Source organism: Rhinolophus sinicus, linkage group LG01, assembly GCF_036562045.2.
Source record: "Rhinolophus sinicus isolate RSC01 linkage group LG01, ASM3656204v1, whole genome shotgun sequence".
NCBI lineage: Eukaryota > Metazoa > Chordata > Mammalia > Chiroptera > Rhinolophidae > Rhinolophus > Rhinolophus sinicus.
In genome coordinates this window covers 4,506,194-4,533,766 of record NC_133751.1, presented here as the reverse complement: position 1 = coordinate 4,533,766, position 27,573 = coordinate 4,506,194, and the positions used below count along the sequence as shown (strand labels likewise).

At 43.6% G+C, this 27,573-nt stretch overlaps 1 protein-coding gene across 2 annotated transcripts in view; it reads right to left on the bottom strand.

The window, feature by feature from the left end:
- Positions 1-27,573, bottom strand: part of DSCAM (DS cell adhesion molecule) — a 639,047-nt gene that overhangs the window by 171,008 nt on the left and 440,466 nt on the right. For both annotated transcript variants that reach the window (XM_019745768.2, XM_019745769.2), the window contains exon 11: positions 18,752-18,925. In XM_019745768.2, coding sequence (XP_019601327.2) covers positions 18,752-18,925 — 174 coding nt within the window. The remainder of the gene's footprint in view (positions 1-18,751; positions 18,926-27,573) is intronic.

The following is a 27,573-nucleotide window of genomic DNA, read 5'->3' as shown; positions in this document are numbered from 1 at the left end:
GGGGCAAACTGGAGAGAAAGAGAAAATTGTCCTGAGCTATAAGGGAGCACTCTAACTTGTGTCGCCTATCCCCTCCAAACCCAAGTGAGGGGGGTTGTAAGAGACTCACTCATAGAGGTCAGGAGGGCCAAAGCAGTGGGAGAATGGAATTCATATTCCCAATGGCTACTTTCACTGGCAGGTGACATGTTTATCTGCTGTACACCTTCCTGAGTAGGAAAATGTGAATCAGGGGGAGAGAGATGGCAGATGGAGAGCAGGATAGTTATGACAAGGATGCATGAGTTTCCATGGACACTGCAGAAACTGCCTGGGATTGGTTGGTACCTTACCTAGGATGGATGGTTACTAGTGAGAGAGTCCAGCAGCAAGTCTCTGTATGAAAATGGGGAGCACCATGGGTAGGGATTAGTTATTTATCTCTTTGTCAACCCCCTAACTCGGGAAATTCCCTGCCAAATAAGTCACATACATTCCCAGGAGGGAGCCAGTGTTTAGTTATGTGATATAATAAAGAATACATCTGGTCTTTGTCTCTGGGTCTTGGCACAGTAGTTTCAAAACTCCTTGGGAATTCCTGAGTGATAAGAATGTCTTTTGTTATTTAGAATGGACCTCTTTCTGCCAAATCTGAATTTATGCTAATGAGGTGACTCAAGGTGGGCCCTCTGGTATTTTAAAGAAAGGGCCTGGCTGTGCTGGAAAGACAAAGCACACTTTTAATGACTGGAGGGTTGGAACTTTCAGTCCCACCCCGGAACCTCTGGGAAAGGGAGTGGGGCTGGAGATTGAGCTCAGTCCTGATCTAATCAACCCTGCCTCAGTCATGCCATTTAGATAAAAACTCTGAACGATGAGGCTGGGAGAACTTCCTGGTTTTGAACATGTACCTGCACTGGGAGGGTGACTCCATGGGGATAGAAACTCTGTGCTCAGGACTGTTCCTGACCTTGTGCTACGCACCTGCTCATCTGGCTGTTCACTCATATCCTTTTTGATAAAGTAGTAACTGTTAAGCATAGTGTTTTCCGGAGTTCTACAAGTCGTTCCAGTGAATTACTAAAACTGAAGGGGCTGTGTGAAGCCCCTCATCTGTCGGTAGCCATGAAGGCGTGTGGTAGCCTCGGGATTCCACTTAATGCTTGCATCTGAAGTGAGGCAGTCCTGTGGAACTGAGACCCTGAACTTCTGGGCACAGACATCAACCACAGTAGTTAGTGTCGGTATTGAACAGAACTGTAGGACACGCAGCTGGTGTAAGAAAATGGAGTTGGACGCAGGCTATTTGCCATACCAAGTTTTAATGGTCTGCACGTACTGGAGAAACAGCTGTAGCCAAGACACATAAGCGCTCTGCTGTTCCTCCTCACCCCTCCTATAACCCCAACCCCAACTCAAGACAAGCGGTAACGCAGAATGAAAGACCAGACCCTCCGGCCAACAGGAAGCTGGAATGCCAGTTTAAACCAGACTTGCCATGATGATATGAGTGCACAGTGGAAAGCTCTGCCACCTGCCTGAGAGGTTGAACCCCGGTAAAGGCAGTGATGGGAGGAAATTAAAATTGATTCATTATGCTCTCGCCACCGCCCATCAAGACCAGACTTTTCAATAATTCCCATGCATATAAGACATACAGTCAATAATATTAAATGTATTTGTTTGTTATAATCACAAGTTTTCTAGTCACTAAAAACATGCATCACACCTACCACCCAGGGATTTGACACACAAGGCAACTCAACACACACAAGGTCAAAATGACTGGCTGATGGGACAGATGTAAAACCAGGCGTCCAGCTCCAGCTCGAGATGACTCTGCAGGTTTCAGAGCTCTCGGTAGGATCAGCTGGGGCCCTGCTTACACCTGTACCCTGACTCTCCCTCTGCCCCTCTTACTTCCTGCGCTCTCTCATAGGTGCTAATCGAGCTCTCCCCAATCAGCTTCCTGCACCCAAACCCCCACCTCGGGGTCTGTTTCCCCTGTATGTCAGCCTGTGATACCCTCTTTGCTTTTTCGTTTTCCATTTACAAACCAGCTTCCTCAGTCTCTTCACTTATCCTGCATTTACCAAGTGTCTTCACAGAATTTAATGCAATTCTTTCACGGCACTATCCAGGATTTTAACTCTATGTTTGTCCATCTAGTTATACAACGTGTGCCAGCTGTGAGCTCCAGGAGGGTAAAAACCCACATTGACTCTCCAGGGCCCAGCACAGAATGTAGCACAGAGCGTGTTTTCAACATATAATTATGAAATGAACAGGTTATTAAGGAGAGAATTCAAATTTGTTTAGTCTTCCAATCAATTTTCCTTTATATCCACTTATTCAGTCAACCAGTGAGCACCTACTGTGTGCACTGCAGGCTGTGGGTACTGTGGGTCAGGTGGCAATGGCTCCGACACCTTCTGCTGCTACTGCTGTGAGATTGCTGAACCCAGCTGCCGTTCTCCCTACTGTGGTTTGTAATGGTGTCACCATCAGGCGTATGGCTTTTTTCTCCAGTGAGACTGTGAGGGCCTCAAAGGTCAGGCACCGTCCTAGTCCCAGCCCACAGCAGCTGTGGTAGACAGAATAATGGGGTCCCAAGGATATCCACGCCCTGATCTCTGGAACGTGAATAATCACCTTCCATGGCAAAAGCATACTGCAGTGGAATTAAGGTTGCAAATCAGCTGACCTGAGCGAGTAAGATGCTGCATGATCTGGATACTTGTGATGTCATCACATGGGCTCTGGCCCTTAAAAGTGGGGGAAAGCAGAGAGTCAGTCCATCTGATGAAGCAGCAGAAGAGGCAAGAGACACGAGGCAGAGGCATTTAAAGAGAAGTCAGAGAGGTTTGAAGTGAGAGAAGGATTCGGCCCACACGCGTTCTGAGACGTAAAGTGATTATACACAAGGAACAGAGAGAGGCTTCTAGAAGCTGAGGGTGACTGCCAGGTGACAGCCAGCACAGAAACCAGCAATGGAATTCTGCCTACAACCAGAGGAACCTGGAAGCGAACTCTCCTCCAGAGCTTCAGAAGCAACGTGACCTGCTGACACCTTGATGTCAGCTTTGTAAGAGGCAAAGCAGAGAAACCGGCCACGCCCCCACATGCCTCAACCTGCAAACTCTCAGGTAATAAACGGGCTTTATTAATTTATTTTTAAGTTGCAAAGCTTGTCGCAGTTTGTTACGGCAGCTAGAGAAAACTAATACAGTAGGTAGCCAGTGCATATTTTCAACTTGAGTTTTTTAAATTGGGTAGTCTCAAATTAAAATGTGGCAGACCCTGAGTATTTATAGACAGATCATTTTCAGTTCCAACTCTTTGCAAACAATGTGGAACTTCCACAGCATGTTAGAATGTAGGGTTTTGTGGAGGCAGGTGTCCTGGTTGTGAGTGCTGAAGGCAGAGTGTGGAGACATGATTCTTTCTGAGCTGCCAGGCCATGAGCACCAAAGTCTGGGAGTCAGGATGCTCCAGAGAAAGAGAACTGATAGGATGGATAATGGATAGAGTTATATTAAGGAACAGGCTCGTGAAATTATGGAGGCTGGCAAGTCCAAAATATGCAGGGCAGGCCAGAGACCCAGGGTTGAGGTGGTCTTGTAGCTCCAGTCTGAAGGCAGCCTGGAGGCAGACATCCCTCTTCCTCGGGAGACCTCAGTCTTTCCTCCTAAGGCCCTCACCTGATTGGATGATGTCCACCACATTATGGAGAGTAATCTGCTTTACTCAAAGTCCACTGATTTAAATGTCAACCTCATCTACAAAATACCTTCACAGCAATACCTAGGCTGGTGTTTGACCACACAACTGGGCATCCTAGTCTAGTCAAGTTGATACATAACATTAACCATCACTAGTTCACTCCTTGTCAACTTGGGATCCATACACATTTCCTTAAACCATACATAATCTCTGAATAAATAGTAAGGTCATACTTTTACCAAGCATGATACAACTGCACTGTGCACAACCCAACACACACTAACCCTTTCCTAAAAAAGGATGTGATGTCCCTGGGGGGATGTTCATTCTTCCCTTTATTATCCTGTAACTGAAATACTACAATGCGGAGTCAGTACATCTTACATTATATGAGAAGGAGATAAAGAGGGAAGAAAATATGTATATGTATATAATTTAGATATATATAAAATACAGACATAGGTGTAAATCATCTATACTATAGATATGAATATGTACGTACACACACACACAAGCGCCAAACCCACTGCCTGGCACCTGCCTCTCCTGGGGGACAGGACTGGGTGACCAGAAGGCATTCACTTAGACCCCATACAATAACAATAACACCCTGGGAGGTATCTTCGCACTAATTGTCACAGTCACAGGCGTCATTTGCTGGTGGCATGTGAGAAAGGGAGGCTTACTGGCGGTGCCAGGGAGTGATCCAGGAGACAGCTCAGGACACACTAGTTTCTTTAATGGCCGTGCACTTCTCCTTGTCCTTTCTCCCGCCGTCAAGCCCCGGCCACCGTAACGCAGAGTTGGCTGCATGGTTATAATGACAATGGCAACAACGGTGGGGCTGTGTATCTAATGCAATTAATTGATGGTCACTGAAGGTCCTGTTCTCTTTTATTTCCACAGAGGAACGTGCCTGCCCCTTGTTGCCTGATCAACAGCTTTTAAGCAAAAATGCTCTCCCTCCTCTTCCATGTCCAACACAAATGGCTGTAGCCTCAGAATCCCGGAGCACTTTCTGACTCGATTCTGTTTCCATTTCTAGCAATGGCTCATTCTGAATCAAATCTATAAATGAGCCTTAGAAGACTGGGCATTTAACCTCTGTCTTTGGGGAGAAAACATTGTTTTCTAGCAGCACTCAGCAGTATATTAAACGTGGAGAGTGATGAAAACCTAAAAATATATATTCTCAAACTTCCCCCTCAAGGCCCCCTAGGGTCTGGGCTCAGCTTCCCTGCTCATTCTCTCCTGCGTTCTCACTGAGGCAAACAGTGATGAGAACATACTACTTACGAGGCCAGAGAATGTTATTCTCAGAGGACATGAACACGTGAAATCAGTTCCAAGCTGAGTGTCCCATAAGAGAATGTGTACAAAAGAGAAGCCAGACCATGTAGCAGTGAAATATGGTGCCCCCATTAGCAAGAACAGCAGGGAGTTAAGTATATTTACTAGAAAGACAACTACGGTATATTGTAAACTAAAAGCAAACAAACAGAAAAACAAGCAAACCAATCCAAGTTGTATAATTTCATTTTTAAAAGGAAAAGCTGACACATACAGGTAAACTCGCTAGGAAGGACAGAAGAAGAGACGGTGTCACTCACCCCGAGTGCAGTGCAAAGTCCTCATGGGTCTGTAAGGACTTCATCCTCTCCTCCTTGAACTGTGTTCTCTCTACCCAGCAGCACCGCTGAGGGGACACACCCAGCTTTCTCCTGCCTCAGGGCCTTTGCACTGGCTGTGCCTTCTTCCTGGAATGCACATGGCTTTCTCCTTTCTCATTAACAGTAAAGACTCCACTCTCAGCAAATATAAAAGCTAAGTATTAAGGGGCAGGAAGCAAGATGGGGACTTCTCAGCATGGACCAGATCCCACAGCACCACCCAGAGAGGAGGGTCAGGCCACAGCAGTGGGAGGTGATGCGTTTGGGCCCGTAAGTTAAGGGTTCTGTCCAATTCCTTAGAGAGCAGACTAACATTAGAATCAGATGAAGACTGTTTCCTTGTGGTTCTCCTTAGAGAAAATGAGAGTATTGAGTCAGCCATTCTCAATCAATGCTTCTGCCGTGCTTATATAATCTTGCGTAGTCCTTCAGCATGTAATATGAAACACTGACAATTATAGTCACAGTTCTGGCCCCCAGAATGAGCTGAAAATCAGAGGACCACAGCTTCAGAATGAGGAAGCTCTTATTTCTTATTTGCCTGCGTGGATATAGGCTGTACTCATCCAGGGTGGTTCTTAAAATCAGCAGCTAAATGGATAGATACAGACATATGAATTCCTAGCTTGAGGTGCTAGAATCAACTGATTAGAAGTGTGGGGATTTAAATAAGAGCTTATTTCTTGCTCTGGCTGAGTTTGCAGTAAAACCGTCTAGTGTGTCCCTGCTTTTCTTTCGATATTCTTAAACAGAGCTCTCCATTGTCTTCTGCAACCATTCAAGATGAATTACGTAAATAGCAGTGATGTGATAGCAATGATTAAGAGAAACAAGAGGGAGAAAAATAGCGTCTGAGGTCCAGTAGCTGGCTGGAAACTTCCAGATGGGCCTTGGTATTCTCTTGTTGAGTGTAAACAATTTCACAAAACACCAACATCAGACAAGGCTACTCTGAATGAATGAAGATAAAACAAGTCCACTTCATTATCGTGTCTCAACACAGACAGCAGCGTGACATTGTCTAAACAAATCACAAAATGACCAAACATCTGCTCTCCTGGCTAACATGAGTGATGACTGAGTCTTTAGGAACCACAGCTCTGGCCTGGCTCCATCCCTCCTCCATTATAGATAAGATTCATTAAAATGTCCAGTCACAGAATTACCTCCACTCCCGACAGCATCCAGTCCAGAGCCAACGGCTGCTTCCTTGACCCTTCTCCAAAATCACTCTAACACCAGCCGAAGTGGACAATACATCTTTTCTGACATCTTCTTATGGAGGCCCCCACTGGTCCCCATGGCATGTATGTGTTCTCTCTTATGACAAGCATGAACCCCACTTGTTCCACTACCCATGTGTGGCTGGGGGGCTAAGGCTGAGGGCATTGACAGGGATGAGGTGGGAAGGTAGCAACTTGGGAATCCCAGCTCAAATGCTTGACTGACTGCCTGGCACATGGTAGGAACTCAGCAAATGTTTGTTGAATGAATGAAAGAACTAGGCAGCTACTGTTGAAATTGATCTGCAGGCATCTTTGAGCCTTGTCGCCACTGACCATCTCACTGAGAGGCTGTTAATGCTGCAAAAGCATTCAAACATAATTAGGAGTCTTAGAATAATGTAAACCTATTAAGAGTTTGGACTTCAACTGTACAAATAAAAGGGAAAGTTAAAATAGCTATTGAAAATAGCACGCAACGTTCAACATTCTGTGGAAAAAATAGTATGTGTAGGTCCCAAATAGAGATAATTGTACATCTCCATTAAAGGGACATACAAGACGACTAGACAAAATGGAAAATGGAAGCCACTTTCCTATTTCTGGTTGTGAGGACTCAACATTGTAAAGACATGGGTCCCGCATCCCAAATAATTCCATAAAAAGTGAAATTTTAAATACCCCGCAATGGTTGTTTCTGAAATAGACACGTTTATCTGGAAGAATAAACGTGGGAGCAGAGCAAGGAAAATGCGACAGTAATGGGAAGGGCCGGAGGGGAGAGGTGCGAGGAGAGGCGGGTCGTGCTCCATCCTATGTAATGTTATAAAGACACAGTCATTTAACCGCATGATTCAGGTGTGGACATTGAGAAAGAACTCAGTGCAGGTGAATCCATCAGCATTCAGGATTCCAGCACAGAGGCTTCCACTAGTTAAGAGCTTATCTTCGGAAGACACTCTGCAGTCAAAACATACCATCACTTAATCGTCACAGCTCTATACAGGATGCGCAATTCTCTCTGTTTTACAGACGAGGGATGTGGCTTGGGAAAACTGGAGAACTTGCCCAAATTTACATAAGTGAAATGCAGAGGAACCGGGACTTGACTTCAAAACCCAAACTCAACAATTGTTGCACAGGTCCATTCGAAGTTGCTAGATAGCCTGGGATTTTTAAAACAATAGCTATACTGAGGTATAACTCACATCACCATAACATTCATACGTTAAAGGATGGAGTTCTGTGGTTTTGAGTACGTTCACAGAGTTATGCAGCCATCACCACTGTTTAATTCCGGAACACTTTTATCACCCCAGTGAAACCAGTGCCCATTAGCAGTTACGCTCCACTGCCTCCTGGCCCCTGGCAACCACTAATTTACTTCTTGTCTCCATGGATTTGCTTTAGATCTTTCATATCAATAGAATCATATGATATATGGTCATTTGCGTCTGGCTTATTTCACTTAGCAGAATGTCTTCAAGGTTTAATCATGTTGTAGAATGTATCGCTGCTTCATTTGTTTATATGGCTGGATAATATGCCATTGTACATATGCCATATTTGTTAATCCATGGGCCAATTGATGGACTTTGGGGTTATTTCCATTTTTTAGCTATTATGGCTAGTACAGCTATATAAACATCCATGTACAAGTTTCTTGTGAACATGTATTTTATATCTCTTAGGTATATAACTAGAAGTAGAAATAAGTCATATGGTAACTCTCTGTGTAACTTTTTGAGGACCTGCCAAGCTGTTGTCCAAAGCAGCTGCACCATCTTACCCTCCCATCAGCAATGCACAAAGGTTCCAGTTTCTCCGTATCCAACACTCGTGTTTTTATTTAACTCAGTCATCCTAATGGGTGTGAAACGCTATCTGATTGTACTATTGATTTGCATTTCTCTAATGACTAGTGACGTTCACGTGTTTTTTGTCAATTTGTGTGTCTTTTTTTGATAAATGTTTTTTCAAATCCTTTGTGCATTTCTTAATGGGGTGGTTTGTGATTTTATCATTGAGTGGTGAGAATTCTAAATATAAGTCTCCTATCAGATATATGAATTACAAAAATTTTTCCATTTCTCCAGATTGTCTTATTTTCTTAACGCACAAAAATGTTTTAGCTTTTATACAGTTCAAATTATGTAGTTTTCATTATATTGCTTATGCTTTTGGTCATGCCAAAGAAACCATTGCCAATTCATGAACACAAATATTTACTCCAATTATTCTAAGGCTTTTATAGTTTCAGCTGTTATATTTAGGTTTATAACTCATTTCGAGTTAGTTTTTGTATATGGTGTGATGTAGGGATGCAATGTCATTCCTGTATTCTGGGAAGTTTTTAGTTTTACATGAACTCAACCCCTGTAACAGCACTCTGAAGTAATCTGAGCATTAAATAACCATGGCATAGAGAGGTTATATAACTTACCCAAGGTACACAGCTACTAATCGGCAGAGAAACCAGGAAGTTTGACATGACAGCTCATTTCAATGATTATCTTTCTCTAAAATGAAATTATCGGCATTTTCAAATTAAGGCAAGAAAAGAATGTTTAACAAACAATGTTAGGACAACTGACTGACCATTTGTGAAAAATCTTACAACTCTCACTCATAATTTCCATCACAATAAATTCCTTAAGTATTAAACAGTTAAATGACAAATATGAATATTAATATTCTTGACATAGTGAATAACTTGGTAAATACAGTGTAAAATAGGAAAAACCCCAAAGGAAAGCACTCCGATTTAGAAACATTAGGGGGATATCATGGAAAGAAAGGAGTCACAGAGGGTGTATGTCCCAACTTTGCATATGCTATCTGCCCAAATCTTGGATGGTTACTGAGCAATGCAGGAGGCCACAGGGGGTGCCAGATAAACCCAGGAGCTGGAGGCTGAAAGAACTGATCAGAGATTTCAGCTGCTGCCCACAGTAAGGGAGACTGATGTTGGCATTTAAGTCTAGCTAACTGCTAAGACAAAAGCCACTCTTTGGAGGAAAAGACCGAAACCAGAGTCTCTACAATGCATCCCTTAGAATGTCCAGTATTGAATTAAAAAACAAAACAAAACATAACAAAATACCAGACATAGGAAACAACAACAACAACAAAAACGTATCCCATACTGAAACCAAAACAGACAATAGAAACTGACCAGAAAATGCTCAGATATTGCCAAGTACAAACAAGGATTTAAACAGCTATTGCAAATATGTCCATTGTCATAAATTAATACATATGCACCATTAATAGACAGATGGGAAATCCAGCAAAGATATACAGATATAAGAACCAAATAACATTCTAGAGCTAAAGAGTAAAATAACTAAAATGAAAACTTTGGTGCATGAACTTAATCCATATTGGAGTGAGCTGAAGAGAGTCAGTAATGGTAAAAGTAGGTGAAAAAATATGCAATCTGATGAGAGAGAAAAAAGACTGAAGGAAAATGATCCAAGTATCAGAAATCTTGGTATTGGGACAACATGAAGTGGACTAACGTGTCCTAGAATGACAGGCAAGAGATAATAGGACCAAAAATAAACATTACTAGAAGACATAACAGTTGAAAACTTTTCAGCTTTGAAGAAAGGTATCAGCTTACAGACCCAAGAAGCTCCTCAACCCAAGTCAACTTATATCCAAAGGAAATCACATTGCAGCCAAACTCTGAAGTCCCAAGAGAAAGAGGAAATCTTAGAAGCAGCAAGAGAAAAATGACTCCTCAAATGTGGGGCACTGACCCAGAATTGACACTAATTATTGGAGACCCAAACACCACCCTGGTCCACCAATCAGAGCGGAGTATGTCGGTCAGGGGATTGACGCGGTTCAGCTTAGGTCCAGAAACAGTGGACCTAACAGATCTTTAAATCCACCCAGTGATTATTTCCTCAGTTCCAGAATGTAGAGTTGGAACAGATCAACTCAGGGACTGACATGATTCTCAGACTGCTGAGTGAGGACTACCACATGAGAAGGGCCAGGGAAAGCCACGGGACCTTCCTCTGCCCATCTACACAGTAAACCAAGTAAGGTACATAGATGTCTAATCACTGCTGTACACCGGCAGCTGATGTAATACTGTATGGCAACTGTAATTGGAAGAAAACACACACACACACACACACACACACACACACACACACACGTATTAACCCCAAAGCAAAGCCCCACTGTTACTCACAATGCAGAGAGATTAGTGCCCTAGAGAAATGGGTGATGGGGGTGGGGTAGAGAAGAAGAGCTAGTCACTGGCAAGGGTCCCCTAAAGGAGTCTGTGGTCCTAATAGCTCAGCATGGGGTGTGCAGGGGTCTGTCTGGGTTTCTGAAAGGTGGCCCTTCCAACTACAGGGCATGAGAAACACAATCAGTGACCACATGGGACACCCGAGGCCGAGGCAACATTCCCAGTCCCTCCTTGGGCTCCTGACTCCCTGCTCCTCCAATAAGTCAGACATGATGCAGAATTACGAGTGTTATCGTCAGAATTAGATGAGGAATGACAACTTTTAGAAGAAATTGTAGCTATAGCTGTTACAATGCTTTTCTCCGTTCAAAACCCTCCAATGGCTTCTCATCATAACTAAAATATAGTCCAGAGTTTGACCTTGGATCTAGCCCGTGCCTCGCCCTCTAGCCTCATTCTATTCACTGCACCCCAAGCACAATGGCTTCCTTGCTGCTCCTCAAATGCAACCGATTTCAATGTCAGGCTTTGCACTTGCCCTGAAACGTGCCCCCCAAGCACGTGCACACCTCCTTTCCTTTCCTCATTCTGTTCTCTGCCGGGCCTTGTATAACACACCCACTGCATGTCATTCTCCCCATGGAAACATATGCCCCATGACGGCAGACTAGTACTTTGTCTCGTTCACTGACTATGCAGTGTTTACAACAGTCCTTGACACCAGGGGACACAGTGAGCACCGCTGAGTGAACGCATGGCTGGATCTGACCAGGGACAGCCAGAGGACAAAAGCGGGCTCTTGTGAGCATCTAGGAAGTGACCCCATGGCCAGGGACCAGATGGGAATGCAAGCCTCTCCGTGCAGGCCAGCATGGAGGGTGACAGCTAACTGGGGACTCAGAGCACTTATGCCGGCGCCCGCAACAGGCCATGGGAGAGGAAGGATCTTAAATCAACTGAGGAACCTGGAAATCACTGAGATTACCGCAAACTGGCAAAAATAATTTTCCGGCTGGTGGGTAGAGGGAGCCTCCACCTGGAAGAAGCAGCAAGTAAGGGGAGAAACTACATTTTGTTTTCCTAGAGGAGCAGCAGCCCCAGTAACATTACAAAATGCCGTTGGTGTTTGCCATTTCCCTCCAGCAGGTACTGGCTTCCCTGCTGTGTGTGGGCCACCAAAGGTGCCCCAGGCATGCGTGTTGCCCTTGATCCTCAAATGTCATTCCTCCCACAGACCCGTCCAACCCCAACCCCCAGCTTTATGAATCCCTATAGTTCCTCAAGCCAAATAAAAGTCTTCTGTCCCTCAGAGAGGTCTATTTCAGCCCGTCTGACAGCAGCGTATGGTTGAATTAAGCCCTATTAATTGCTGATAACACTGTCTCTTTACCCATTTGGTTCGAATGTCTCCAGGTGCAAGTAAGAAAACCCTGACTGACATATTGGCTTACACAGAAAAGGCGAGGGAGGGCTCCACCATCTCATGACTGCGAGTGTGGGGTTTCAGATGCAGTACGTGGGGCTAAAACTCCACTTTTCTGCTCGTCGTGGCTCTACCATCGTCTCTGTATGGCCACAGACCCAGGTGTCACCTCCAGGTAGGGTCAGGAATTAAAAGAGATGAGCATCTCTTGCAGAGCCTTCTATTTAGAATAACAAAATCTTTTCCAGAAATGTCACAGAAGAGCTCACATTTCATTGGCCATAACCGGGTCACGTGCCATCCTTACATCAATTACGTTCAGAGGGAACAGGCTGCCCTCGGTTGGGTCAGACTAGAGTTCGTGTCCATTGGTTTAGACAGACTAGGATTTCCCTGCTGGAGACACTGAGCAAGCCTGTGGTGAGCCTTCCTGAGGCACAAGACTGCAAAAGACGTCTGCGATCACTAGTGTTTCGGTGCTGTCTAGGGCTGCGGTAACAACGCACTGTAAACCGGGTGGCTTAAAATGACAAAAATGGATTGTATCACAGTTTTGCAGGCCAGAGCCTGAAATCAATGTTTTGGCAGGGCCATGCTCGTTCAGAAGACTCTCCAGAAAAGTCCTTCCTTGCTTCTTCCAGCTTCCCTTGGCTGTGGCAGCAAACTCCAACCTCTGTGTCTGTCTACACATGGCTGCACTGCCTCTGGGTCTGTGTCAAAATGTCCCCTTTAGATAAGGGCATCAGTCATATTGAATTAAGGGCCACCCAAGTCCTATAAAAGCTCATCTTTACTCATTTCATCTGCAAGGACCCCCTTTCTAAAGAAGATCACATTCTGACACACTAATCGTTATCACGCCAACATATGAATGCTGGGCACACAGCCTTAACCCTGGAGAGGAGGGACATTGAGATGAGAGCCAGCAACCAATTGTGGCTAGTAGACTAGCCTTCCCATTTTACAGATTCCGTATTAACCCCAAAGAATCCTGAGCTGGTAGAATTCCAGGCTCACTTAAGAAGTGACATGCAAATAGCTAGATAGGCTACAAGATGCTGCACCGGAAGGAGCCGCCACTCGACACAATGTTACAGCCCTCGAGGGTTTTCCACAGCGGACAGCTGCCCCCGACACCTTTCCGTGCCTCTTCCCGTCCTCTGCTAGTACTCGCAGACAGCCCCGTGAGAGCCTCAGATACTTTCGACCACTGGCCTTCAGAGGGGAAGGGCGAGGGCTACGAGAGTGTGCATGTGTGTGGGACAAAGTGAAGTGAGAGGCCGGAGGACTCTAAAGTTGCGAAAATATGTAAACTGGTGTTTTTGAATGAGGAACACCTCACGTTCTCTTCTGGTTTGTCTTGTTTGGAAGGGTCTGAAGCCGTAATTTAGGAATTACGGTGATGAAAATAACAACAGCGTTAACAGCCTCAACCTCAACAGCAGCTGCTTTTGGTCTGAGCCTACCATGTGTCGGCACAGAGCTAAGCAATTTTTTTTTCCTTTTGCTAAGCAATTATATGTGGTGGCCAAACACATGTGCAGGGCCTACGCTGCACTGGAGCCTGTGGTTGGCTCTGGGGGCTGGGTGGCAGGCATTAGATTTCAAGAGTAACTGAAACACCAGCTCTGTCTGATAGGGATGCCCTTTCAGGACGCATGCGGGGATCAGAAAGGACCTGTGCAGGGAAGCCGACAAAAGAGCTGTCTGTGTGCCATGGGCCACAGATCCATGCAGAAATCAGTGCTCCTGCAAACACACAAACTCAGACCAGCTGGTGGTAGAAAGCTGGCAGGGAAGATACAATCTTGGCACCTGGGAGAAACATTAGGAACGGCTCACCCGCATGAGAGATCCAGCAGATTTTGGAGCTGTTTTCTTACCATAGAAGAACACATTCCCCAGATTGCAAATGGCCCCTGGTGTAGAGGAACGGACTTCTGCACCCCCTGGTGGGCCTGGGGTCAGGGGTGTCACCAAATTTGCTTGAAAACAGAGGCCAGTCCCTCTGTCTTTTCTGCCTGGGGTCCTTCACCTTGTTTGATGTATAGGCTCCCTATTCCTGGGTAATTTTTGGTAAAAAAAAATAAACTAGAATTGAGAGAACAATGTATAACCAGAAGCAAGAATGCCAAGAAAGCTAGAAGGATTTGCACTGGTGGTGCTTCTATCTGACGGATGCTTCACCTGACCATTCACTCCACACTTGATTGCTTGATCTTTTTGCCCACAGCTTCCTCATGTCTGAGTCCCCAAAAAAGGGAGGGTTGGTATTCACTGTTAATTTGCTCTGTTCTTGGAGCAGTAGGTTATGAAAGCCTTGGAGTGACGCTAAGAAAAATTCCCAGACAGGAGACGCAGAGAGTGCATGGTTTCCAGCTTCCCCAGTGAGCCCAGAGTGAGCGCCCGACAGCAGACCCTGTCGGCAGAGATGAGGTGTAAAACCCAACACCAGAGTCCAGAGTTCTCATCTGAGAAGCTGCCTTACTTCCTGATATCACTTGATCCGGCAGACGGCTTCCTAATTATTGAACTTAGAAATATTTGTAGCTCACACACAAAAAAAAGAAAAAGGAGCACACTTAATATTTTTACTTAATGCAGTGCAATTTCTTTTGTATCTATCAACTATTTTTTCAATTTGAAATTCCCAAACACTTTGCTGATTATGTTAAACAGCCAGGGTTAGGAAAAGACACCGGCCTTCAGAGTTTCCGAAGGCACATTCCCATAGATGAGCATTACAGGGCTGATGAAAATACCCCGTGGATCTGGGGAGTCACATTTCCTCTTCCTTTTTCCTGTCTTATGACCTTTTCATTTTCTTCTTCAGAACGATTTTCTGGAAATGAGCCTGTACACAGCACAATCAGTATATATGTTTTCTCTTTCTCTCCAACCAGCAGGACCACTTAGTATTTGTACGTGTTAGAACACGTATGGTGAGTGCTTTCTGTTTCACAATGTAGTCTCACATGTATCATGCCATGTAATTTTCATAACCCTGGGAGGAAGGCATTTTTCTTCCTATTTTACAGGGTCTGAGAAGTAAAGCAATTTGTCCCAAATCACAGTAATTAGAAGTGCTAGAACCAGGAGGACCAGACGGCTTTGGGTGCAATCCCAGAGGCTTTTTCACTGTCCAACCCCTGAGCATCCCCTACTGATTACGTCACTCTGCACCCCTCCCCACATCCATCTCATATGGTTTGTCGAGGAAAAGTAAGATTCCTCTTTTTCCCCAATAGAATTTTCATTTGGGAGCTACTGCTGGTAGGTAGTTGAAGTAGTGGTTACCACCTCAGAGTAGACTTGTTACCATTTTTATGTAATATATTATGACAATACTGAGAAATTATTTAGTCTGTAAAAGATTAAAGTCAACTGTTTGGGGAGAAATCTTTGTCCCTTTTTGAGTGATTCTATACAATGTTTTCCTCAATGGTTGGCCAAGGTGCCCATGTTTTATTGTTATTCTTGTCCTGTTGCATTTTGAATAGGTAGTTTTAGCTCATTTGTGATGGTTTTCCTGTGTTAGTACAGGCTAAGATGTGTGTGTGAGTGTGTGTGTGTGTGAGTGTGTGTGTGTGTGAGTGTGTGTGTGTGTGTACATGAGTGGGGGTACATGTCATTTTTAGGGCCATTAAGGGATTAAAATAAAGGATAATGATATGATGGCTGTTACTCTTCTGTTACTACTGAGAGAGCATGTGGTTTTGGTGTGTGCATTCTGTAATGCACACGTGTGTGTGGGTTTGTCTGCACTTTAATGTACCCCCTAAATTATCTGTAGGAAAATAAAAGCAGTAAAACATTAAAGAAATTGTGCCTGATGGGAGCCTGGTTATCATCAGATAAGAAGAGCCCAGAACCTCCCTGGCAGTGCCAGGTATAATCCTGGTACCACTTGCGGGGACATCAAATCTGCTTGGTCAGCTGCCAGCGGAAGCTCGGCAGCTGCCGGAAGCTGGTGCGGCCCCCATCAGGCTCGGTGCTCTAACCTCCTCCCTGTCTCCTTAGTGAAAGAGCTGAACACCACTCAGCAGACCTCCCATGCCATGTGCGTTGCCTCAGTGTGTTCATCTGTACACACTTACTAGTCTGGTCCAACGAACACACAAAGAACCAGTGAAAGTCACCCCCATGTGCGGTCGCTGTTTTTTCTTTAGTGATATCATTTGAGCAACAGATGTATTCACTGTATGTCTTCCGTCTTCATGCTCCCATAGCTTTCTTAAGTTACTTTTTACCTTTTGGAATTTAAATATTATCATTTTAAAGGGTGAAAAATACCAGACGCTTGAAGCTGAAATAATTTATAAAGACATCCAAGGGTTATTAAGAATTGGTAAAATTCACTGTTACATAAATGTGCCTCTCAACTAAAAGTTTACATGGTTAGAGAGGATCCAAAACTGGCCAGCTCTAAGAATGAGTTTTCTTTGATGCATGCTCACTTTCAACGTTTCCCTCTCTCATCCCCTCCATGTGGCAGGTACAGCATTCACACAGTTACCACCTGCCTTGGGTCTTTGAATTTCTTGCCTCTGCTCCCTCTGCTCCCCCTCACGTGACTGCCTCTGTCCATCTGCAACAATTCTACCTTTTAAAATCCATTGCATCCTTTAGGACTGTACTCAGAGGCTACAGCTTTCTGTTCCATAGTCACTGATTCTACAAACAAATACAAATCATACCTTGTCTATATGCCCCGTGTTATGACATGCGTGTGCCCTGCTGGACAGGAGCTGTACACACCCATGCCGATCGCCACATGACAGAGAAAGCTCACGAACCGCGGGGGGGCTCCTTCCTTGTGGTGTGCCCCCATCCTCCACTACCAGCACCAAAGGTATGAAGAGAGGGGATGTGGGGAAAATCTTCAATTTATGCATTTTAAAATTCCACTCATTCTTTAAGATTTTTTTTCATGAAGCTTTTGCTAATCCCCTCAAGCTGACAGTTCTGTTCTCCTCTGAAAAGCACATCTATGGCCCATATTATTCTACACCTTGCGTTAAAATCAGTAGGCTCTACGTACTTCCTTATTATCTCCTCTTTCAAACATAAGCTCTTTCAAAGTCCATGGTTGAGTGTATCTACACCGGTGAAAGGGCCGTGTATATATTAGAATATCTATCTATCTGTCTGTCTATCTATCTATCCATCCATCCATCCATCCATCCATCCATCCATCCATCCATCTATCTATCTATCATCTATCTATCTACATATGTATCTGTACATGGAATAAAAATGTTTTATAAGTTTAAAATATATCAAAGTGATTGCAACATATATTCCTTTGTTGGGAAAGGATTGACATTGATCAGCATTGGCCCTCAGCTTTTGAGCTTCCTTAATAGTTTATCAATTTATTATGTTTTAAATTATCATTTCAACTTTGGATTTAAGTGATATGACAATTTGTCTCCAGATTCTTACAAGTCGGTTCCTCCAGAGAATAAAATTTAGCAGTCAAATGGTGCATTGGACATGTGCAAAATGTATGTTGAAGCAACCCTATTTCAGAACTGTGGTTTTTTTCCATGATATACACATATAGCAAAGACATAACTGGGTATTTTCATTGTCCTGTTGGAAATACTGACTAGAATAAATTATTAATGAAATGGAGTGGATACTAGTCTGCGTAGCTGGCCTTTCAATATCACATGACACACACCACTGAATTTCACTTTTAAATCCTATGCCCCTAATAAATGAGATGATAGAGATTCTTTGCAATCTATCAATAGCACAATCAAAATAAAACAGAGGAAACCTGATCAAAGCCCGTAGTCAGTAAGAAATCACAATTTATCCAACAGGAAATTATATAAATAAAGAAAGACATAGCCATTCACTACAAACTAAACAACCATTTGCTGATGAGCAGCCTTCAGTAAAAGTTGGTCCACTTGATGTCCTTTCTTTGGAGGTTTAGTTACCGAAGTATGAAAATAACTTCATAATTAGGTGTCCTTTGCTATAAAATAGGTCAACACCATGCACCCTAAGCATAGCACTACACGTTTCTGCCTTGTTGTAGTTGTGTGTTTTAGGTAATGAGGTTTCCAGCTGCTCAATTTCATAAGGATCTTTAGAAAAAAAAAATCTATGAACAAACCAGCTCGCAAGTAATAAAATGTATGAAAACAAAGCTCTGAAACGAACACATCTGAGACCACATATTGGGCTTTTCCCCAACAAAACCACCAGGACAGACATGTGGGTGCTCGCGGCAGAGATGTGCTCCCCTGCTGGGTTGTCCAGACCCTGTACCAGTGGCCACGGGACTCAAAGCGAGACAAACATGGGGCTCCACGCCCAGACTCAAGGGGAAAATGGGCTGGATTTTACTGTCCACTCCAACTGTGCTTCTAGCACTGCAACACATCAAACCAGCCGTATCAAGCCAACGTTCGTGTCTTCATTTTGTTGTTAAACAAATGTGCATGGAGACAATTGAAGACTTAAGCCCCCCACCTAGTAGGTGAAACAAAGCATGCTTCTTCCTTACTTTTGACCGTGAGGTACATGGACTTGCTGACGTCGGCGCCCACGTCGTTGCTGACCTTGCAGAGGTAGTAGCCGCTGTCTTCTTCCACCACGTGTTTGATCAGCAAAGACCCGTTGCTGAGGACCTGAATCCGGCCATTCAGGGCAATGGGCTGGAACTGGGGAACCCCAGCACCTGGAAAAGAATAAAACAGAGGAGCATGATGCCACCGAGAATACATATGCGGAGGCAATGACCTCAAGTTCACCAGACTAGTAAAGAAAAGTGATGGACGTGGACATTTGACATGTATCATAGAGGACAGTCGTGTGATACACCAAGTTAATTTTATTTTCTCTTTCCTCCGACATTGAAATTCTTGTTTGGAGAGAAACATATTTATTTAAAATGACGGTATTTCAAACTCTGAGATAAAAAGTAAGAGGCCTCTCAGATAGTTTCTACATAAAAAGCCAAATGTAATGAGTGTTAAGAAGTTGATCAATTATTCAAAGACATCCCAGTAGAATGGCTACAGAAGTAGACACCTCGCATGGCACTAAATAAATTCCCTGTGTTCCCAGGGACTTAATACGAGGGTAAAGAAGGACCCCTTCAGGCATATGGCATTTGAGGACCTCGTTGATGACACACATTTGAGTCTATAAAGAGAACACAAGTACCGCAGATTTCTCTCCCAGGTGTGGTCAGACTTCAGCCTCGCACTGTTAATACCACTCAATACCATTTAAATAAATCAGTCAGATCACTGGGCAGGATTAAAACTGCACTTTCCTCAGAGTGCTTCCGCTCAGGAGATAGTGCCACAGCTATGATATGATATATACGAATCTATTTTGAAAAACTAATTAGAAATAACAACACAGAGGATTAAGGTCTTGAGAGATTTGGGGGGAAAGACAGTTTGCGTTCACTTGCTATGTTGCTTGTCTTTCTCCTGGGAACATGGGGTGGGACTAGAAGGGCGTGACTGAAGCCTTAAAAGGCTAATAGGGCTCTGCTCTTTGACTGAGACTGAGGATTTGGGGAGAGGGCCCAAGCGTGAGGACCAATCCCATCTTCCTGGAGAAAGCCCAAAGCGTGGGCCAAGAGTGTATTCCACAGAGGACCTGCTGGCCTCCAAAGCCCCAAAATTTACATGGGAGCTCAACAGGCAGGTGTCACCTTACTCCTCATGCAGGAAACTTCAGACTTTGTATCTGGGGACATGAGATGGAAGACACTTCCTCTTGCTATCTCCACACCAAACTGAGCATCTACCTATGGTACCCACTTCACTCACAGTGGCAGACCGGCTGTTGCTTCCCTTCCCTTATCTCTGCTTCAGGTATCTCAGCCCCACCAGAGTTAAAGGACATTAATAATGTATGTAAGGGGACCTTTCACACAGAAGAAGAAGGACAAGCAGAATCCATACAACAGGTGGTTTCTGTCAAAATAGAACTTCTAGAAAGGATACGTGAACACTTGAATTTAAAATAATAGAGCTTTATTCCTGCCAAGGATGAAGAAAGACACAAAAGCATGTCACTTGCATTCTAACAATATGAAAAAAACACTGTTAATCTACAAAATCATACTTTTCCTTGAATGAATAACATTAGAAGTCACAGGCTACTAGGTAAACTAAGTGTTGTTAAGAGTAAAGAGGCCTACAAGGAGATACAGGGCATGTAAACAATCTTATCTTTGGCACAGGGTGGGAGGACAAGGTGGCAAGGTCTTGGGCAGAAAAGCATGTAAGAAGTGAAGAACTGGAAATAACTATAACCTACCTCGTCTCTACTGTTTTATGTACCATGGCCAGAATTCAATAAAATATGCGACACACACACACATATACACACACACACACACACACACACACACGCATGAAAAGAAAAGAATAAGAGAAGAAATCATCAATATAACTTTGGTATGGAATATTATAATAACTATAATTAATATCCATAAACAAGGGTGATTGAGAAAGAATATTAAAACTGTGCAAAAGAGGCAGATAAAAATGATAGAAACAACAAACAACATTAGATATGAAGAATTCCTTAAACGGGCTCATCAGCATACTGGACACAGCAGAGGAAAGTAAACTTGACATCAATAGAAATTATCCAAACTAAAACAAAAATTGAACAAGACTGAAAAATATAGAATACATCATCCTAGAAATCTGGAACAATATCAAACACTCTAACATTAAGTAATTATCATTTGAAAAGGAGAATAAGGAAAGGAAAGTGAAGAATGAATAATATTTGAAATATAAATGACTTTAATACCACTATTAATGAATTTGACTTAACTGACATTTATAGACCTCTACACCGTATAATAGCAGAAAACATATCAGCTTTGAGTGGACATGGAACAGTTATCAAAAGAGACAACATTTTGGGCCATAATGTAAATTTCAATAGATTCTATAAGAATAAAAATAATATGAATTATGTTCTATCTCCACAGCAAAACTAAAATTAAAATCAGTAACACACATATGTCTGGAAAACCCCCAAATATTTTTCTGCCGTTGTTTATTTTTCTACAAATTTCTGCTTATAATTGTTTAATCATTTCATAATTAGGTTACTTCCTATCTTTCCTACTCGAAAAGACCGTGTTGCAATGAACCCCTCCTGACCAATCAACTCATTAACAGAGAGGAAGATACAGCAATAGGTAAACTCTTGGGTTAACCCTTGGGGTAGAAACCTGCACATTTAAATCTTAAAATGAATATGGTGCTGGAAGGAGAACTGAATCTGGGTGGTGAGCACACAGTGTGACATACAGATGACAGAGTATAAAATGATACACTTTAAATCTATATAATTTTACTAACCAATGTCACCCCAATAAATCTAATTAAAAAAAACAAAAAAGCATTGCTAAGTTGCTTACTAAATGATGTGCCAATTTTATTTCCAACAGCGCTGGCCAGGGTTTAATTTTTCCTCACACATTTACACTAATTGTTTTTAATCTTCATCAACAAAGTATACATCTCATTATTTTAATTTGCGTGATTTAACTCTGTGTTTTTTTTTCTTGCTTAGTTTTGCTTATAGATAAGCTTGAGCATCTTTTCATGAATGCATCAGCAATGTGTACCTGTCTTTTGGTGAACAGACATCCATATCCTTTCATCATGTAGCTATTGGACTTTTTGTCATTTTCTTCTTCATTTGCCAAAGCACTTGGGTCTTTTTTATTATTAAATTTATTGGGGTGACAATGGTTAGTAAAATTACATAGGTTTCAAGTGTACATTTGGGTCTTAAAAAGTGTTTCTATATTCCCATTTTACACACACAAAAATATTTTTGTTCTTGTTTTAGTCAAGATTGGATATTGAATTTATCAGTTACCTTTTCATTATTTACTGAGATGATAAGGTTTTTTTCTCCTATAAAAGTTGATTGTATGTTGATTGTAAAGAACATGGATAATACGTTCTTTACGGTAAGAATAAAGGATTTTACTGAAGCTTTAAAAAATCAAGGCAAAAACCTGTAATATTTACTTAATTGTTTAAATTTGGTCCACAGTTTGAAAATTTGTAAAGGCTAATCATGTTTTTCTCGAAGTCAACTGCAAATTGGGAGCCAGATCTGGTTTAAAACACACAAGCTGAAAATTCAGCCAAATGAAGGCTTTAAAAAATATATCCATAAGGACACAGACCAGGAAATCTCAAAATGCTACGGGAGGTATAAATTATGTAAAACTGTGTTATAGAACCCTAAAAATCTAATAAAATGCTGATAGACTGTGAGAAAGTTACAGGACTGTTCATGTCAAAAATACAGATGTTTTCCTTTCCTCAAAGAACTTTCACCAGAAAAACACTTGTAATATTTGACACATTTATACTGAAGAATTACAATATGAAATTTAACTACATTGTTAAGCTGTCTCAACAAAATAGCAGAAAAGGATTATCTATTACTTCCTATCTGGGAGAGAGAAGCAGCCTTGTTATTAAAAGGTCCTAATGAAGCCAGAAACGCATAAGTGCATTTGAAAAACATTGTCTTTTTTCCATCAGAAAATGAACCTAACGTGAAGGGTTGCACCATTTATTTTATAAATCTGATCACGTTTGCTAAACAGAATAATAGTGAACCAATTCTTCTACCATCAGGACTACAGTCCCAAGGGTTCCAGTTGCTTAATTTGAGCGACATAGACTCATCATGATTTGACAGAATCACCAGAGATACACTTTAGATTCATTATTTATTGTAAAGAGCAAAATTTAACACAGTGCGTACAATACTCAAAAGTCTGTGATCTTGTTAGCATAAGGTAAGCACCTTGGGTAATTAGCTAGAAGAGACACTACAGCAACCGGAAGTCATTAATTAAAAAGCTGTCAATTTTCTGTGGGTAGCTGGGGTCAAGTTGGGACAATTTGAATGCTCCCTTACATGAAAAGGAAATGTTACAGCATCATGTAAGGCACACACTGAATTGCTGGTTATGTTAATACTGTGTGACCTTTCCTATTTATTGAAAACGTGCCAGCGGTGAACATTGCTGAAGACTGAGGGTGTGGGAATAGTGGAGAAAAAAACAGCCGAGTGTCACCAAGTGAACCCACTTGAAGGCAGCAGCTCATATCGTGATTGTGATGCTGTCTCTGAAATGTACGCACTGTGCCCTTGGGCAAGGAGCTGACTCTCTCTGCAGCCTGAATCTTATCCTACATGGAACAGGAAGACGAACCCATTTCCACACTGTATAGGTTGTTGTCCACACCAAAGGAAACAAGGTTTCCACACATGCGTGTTAATACCCACATGCAGGGGTCAGGACAAGTTGGTCACAGAGCACACTCAGAGAGTCCCCCCAGCAGGGTGGAGTGAGGTGGACAGGAAGTAGAATAGGACAGTGGGAAGGAGATCTCTTTATGCTCCCTGCGTTGTACCCAAGTGGTAAGGCTGTAAGGAATCCTTCTCACCAAGAAATCCAAAAGACAGTTCCTTTTACCCCTAGGGAGAGGGTGGCATTTTCCTGCGGAATGAGTTTGGTTTTCCTGCTCAGGGAGAGGCTTTTCCTTCTCTGAGAACAACGGGGTTGCAGGAGTGAATAGGTACAAAGACAGAGGTGGAGGCAGGAGGAGGAGAGAGCAAGAACCAACAGCAACAGCAGTTGCCCCTGTGTCAGGTTTAGCCGCTGGCAATGGGACCCTTGCTCAGAGATGGAGGTTGGAGTTCTGGGTGTCCTATTCTGGAGAAGAACCCCAAAGTGGAGAGAGGCATGGTCCTGAGTCACTGGTCAGTTCCAGGCTGGAGAGCTAGTCCCAAGCCCAAAGAGAAGCTTCCACACTATACAACATACGCATGGCACACGTGTCTGTATGTTCGCATCCGATATTGACTGTTGATCTTTGGCACTACTGCAGCCCTTCCAGACTTTCCCCTAAATTGCAAGGCCTGGAAGCCTTTAAAAGCATTTCCCCAGCTCAGGTGTCACCAGGTTCTGGTTTATATTCCACCAGTGAGAGGCACTTGACTGCGATTTGGAAGGTGCACGGAGCGAGAACCTGTCATCTTCCTTCGGAAGCAAAGAGTTGGGGCCTGGGCAGATACCAAGCATCTAGCTCCAGAAGAATAGATGACTGCTTCCGTGCTGCAGGCAGCTGTGACCCAGGTGGGAGCAGCTTCCTGTGGTTCCCACGGTTCTCAAGTTCCTGAAACAGAGCTGATTTCTGCCCATCCTTCCAAAACTGTGGCACACACCGATTTCCTGCATCAAATCCCTTCTTGATAAAACATCATACCCTACCCAGGATGCATTTTGTAAATCTTCACATCACTCTGTTCCCTGTGCAATTCAGTTTTCTGCCCTCAATTCCTTTATGTCTATAATGAAGAATCCTATCCAAAGGGACTTAGGTGGGTGAGATTCGTGCCAGCCCAGGGTTTCTTACAGTTTGGTCGTCCACCAGTTTAGCATGCCAATCCCACGACTTTAACTCTGTACTTAATCTGCAAGGGTCCTTTTTTTTTTTTATCATCTAGATAGACGTTGGTCTCTTATTCACTCATCAGCAAATGGAATCATGAACTGGCATGCCTGAGCACTTGCCACTGGACATGTGGTGCTGGAGGCAGTGTAAGTGGCTGCTTCATGCTGATGTCACCACAGTTTTGTACTGGGATTGTGAGCTGGGAGGAGCCTCTGGGGCTGTGTCCACACTACGACATCTTCAGCCAGCATTTCCCTGGGACAAGAGAGTCCCTAAACTTTTGCCCTCAGTGTGGCTACTTGTCCACAAGAGAACTGCTAGAAAGTTCCTGGACAAATGGAATGAGAAGGAGGAAAGATGGAGGAGTGGGGAAAAAAGGGGAACGGAGGGCAAGATGGGCCCCAGGGTCTATTGTCCTGGTGACCCTGCCAAGGCTGGGGTACGTGCACCGCCCTTGGGTGGGGGTACCCGGTGGCCTTGGAGCTGCTCCCAGGGTCAGGGAGGCTCCACTTAATCCAGCACAGAGGAAGGTAGAAGGCTTCCATCCTGGGTGAGTTTTATTCTACCCTCAAAGGAAGAAAATAAAACAATACATTCAACACGCATCCTCTCTGTTCTGCTCACTGTCTTTTTCCAAGGACTCATTCTTGCTTAGCAAGAGCCATTGTCCCTACTTAGGGAGCTCACAGGCACAGCTGCCTTTGCAAGGAGCCACCTTTGGCTCTGAGGTTGGGTTTATTTTCATCCCTTATGTCAGAGGAGGTGTTGTCTTCTTCTCCTTCTTAGATTGAGATCTTCCCACGTATTAGCTCAAGATTCATATCTTGTCACATATTTGTGTGCTAGTAGGGACAAGGAACACTGTCAAAACCTGTGAGCCTGGATGAGGCTGGTGCTTGAGTCTGAAACAGGTGCCGCTGGAAAAACCTAGGAGGATCGCTGCAGGTCCAGGAAGCTGATGGCTCAGAAGAGGTTGAGCCCATGGGCTCAGAGGCTTGGGCCTTCCAACCCACACAGAGAGCAGGACAAGTGGTGAGTCCAGGAGCAGACATGGTTAGAGCTCTACGTGATAGGCAGAGACAGGCAGGCAGGGAGGTGGGGCAGTGGATGGGTAGGACCAGGATTGGATGGCTGGTCCCAAGGAGATGACCCAGGCAGGCATCCACTTTCCAGAATAGGGGTCTGAAGAGGACACTTATTCTAAGCAAAGGCTATGAATGGCAATCAAGGTCAATGTGGGTGGTCATGAGGGTAAAGAAATGAGGTTCAACGCCTTGGACACTCAACCAGGGGAAGGCTCAGGCCTGAGGTCAGGGCAGAGTGAAACCTGCGAGGACATAGGGAGCAGGATGAAAGGATCAGAGCTTAGGAAGAAATTTTGGAGGACCGGACAACCAAGGACCATCCTGACTGGGCCGTATGAATCTCATATTGAGTTACTTCAGTATGAGACCTCCTGCTCGCCTAGAGGGGATACAAAGCACAGTCTTATTTACTGGAGTATTTGTCTGCCTGTTGTTTGCTCCCACACAGACTTATCTTTTGAATGGAAAACTGGTGGTTTGCAGTTTGGCCATCTCTTGACTGCTAAGAAAGAGGTGCTTTTGGTCATCTCACCAGGGAGGTTTTGAACTGGTGTTGGCAGCAAACATGTCCTAGAATTAACCCGCTCAATGAACTTGGCCTTGTCCCATGCCATATGTGCTTCATGGCATTCCAAGACACAGGCCTTGGGGACTGTGAGTGTCCTGGCAGGTCACGTCGACCTTGGGAGAGAAGGTGTGAGCAGGACCAAGGTGAGGCATTGTAGGGCAAGCCCTTGAAGTAAAAGGGGGCTCCAGAGGGGTCACCTGAGCAGTTTGAACAGGTACTTTGCACAGTGTGTGTTTCTCAGTCTGGAATTGGACACATTGCATGGGAACATCAGAGCACTGTTACCAGTGTCAGGTTTCATTTCTATGGATTTCTAAACAAAAGATCAAAGTCCCATTGGCCCCTAGAAAGAGTTTATGACAAGAGGAAAGCATTTTGGCACGTGGGTTGTGTTGACAACAAGCAGAAGAGGACATTTCTGGGACCCTAGTGGTAAGGGACAGCTAGACCTTGTGGTAACTGTCCCTTATGGAGACAGAAATGACAACCTCCAACCACTTGCTGGGAACACTGGGAGTTACCTGAGCAAAAGCAAACGGTTCTGTACCAAACGATGATGGATTCTCTGAAGCCTCCAAGGAAAAGTGGGTCAGGAGAACTTTGCTTTTGTGTGAATGTGCTACAGCTAAGAGCGGGAAGGGCACAGGAAGAGGAGTGGGGAGAAAGCCAATCTAGAGAGCAACAGGCAGGACGAGGAGGGGCCCATCCCAAGTGCAGCCCTCGGGAAGAAAATATAAACTCCCCCCAAATTAAGGACAACCTCTCCCTTGCTGGGAGAAGAAAGACACATGGACAGTTGCAGAGGCTCAACCAACAGTGGATGCAGATGTAACACCTTTTCACCCAGAAGACCAAAGAGGATCAAAGAAAATTGTAGGCGGAAGTTTGTAAATACTCACTCCCACAGATGTGTACAAAAAATAAAATAAAATAAAATTGCAATGCACATAAAAAAAAGAGGATTTGGATAAATGGAGAAACTGTCCATGGCATTGACTAGGAAGTCTCAATATTTGATGTTTCTTCCATGTTAACCTTTAACTTTATTACCATCTCACAAATTTTTCAGAATAATCTTGTTGGGAAACTTGATAAAGTTATCTTAACTTTCATCTAGAAAAAAGCAAGTAAACAAAAATCCATGTGAGAAGTCTGGCACATTTTTGAAAAAAAAAAAAATAATGAGGAGAGTATTATT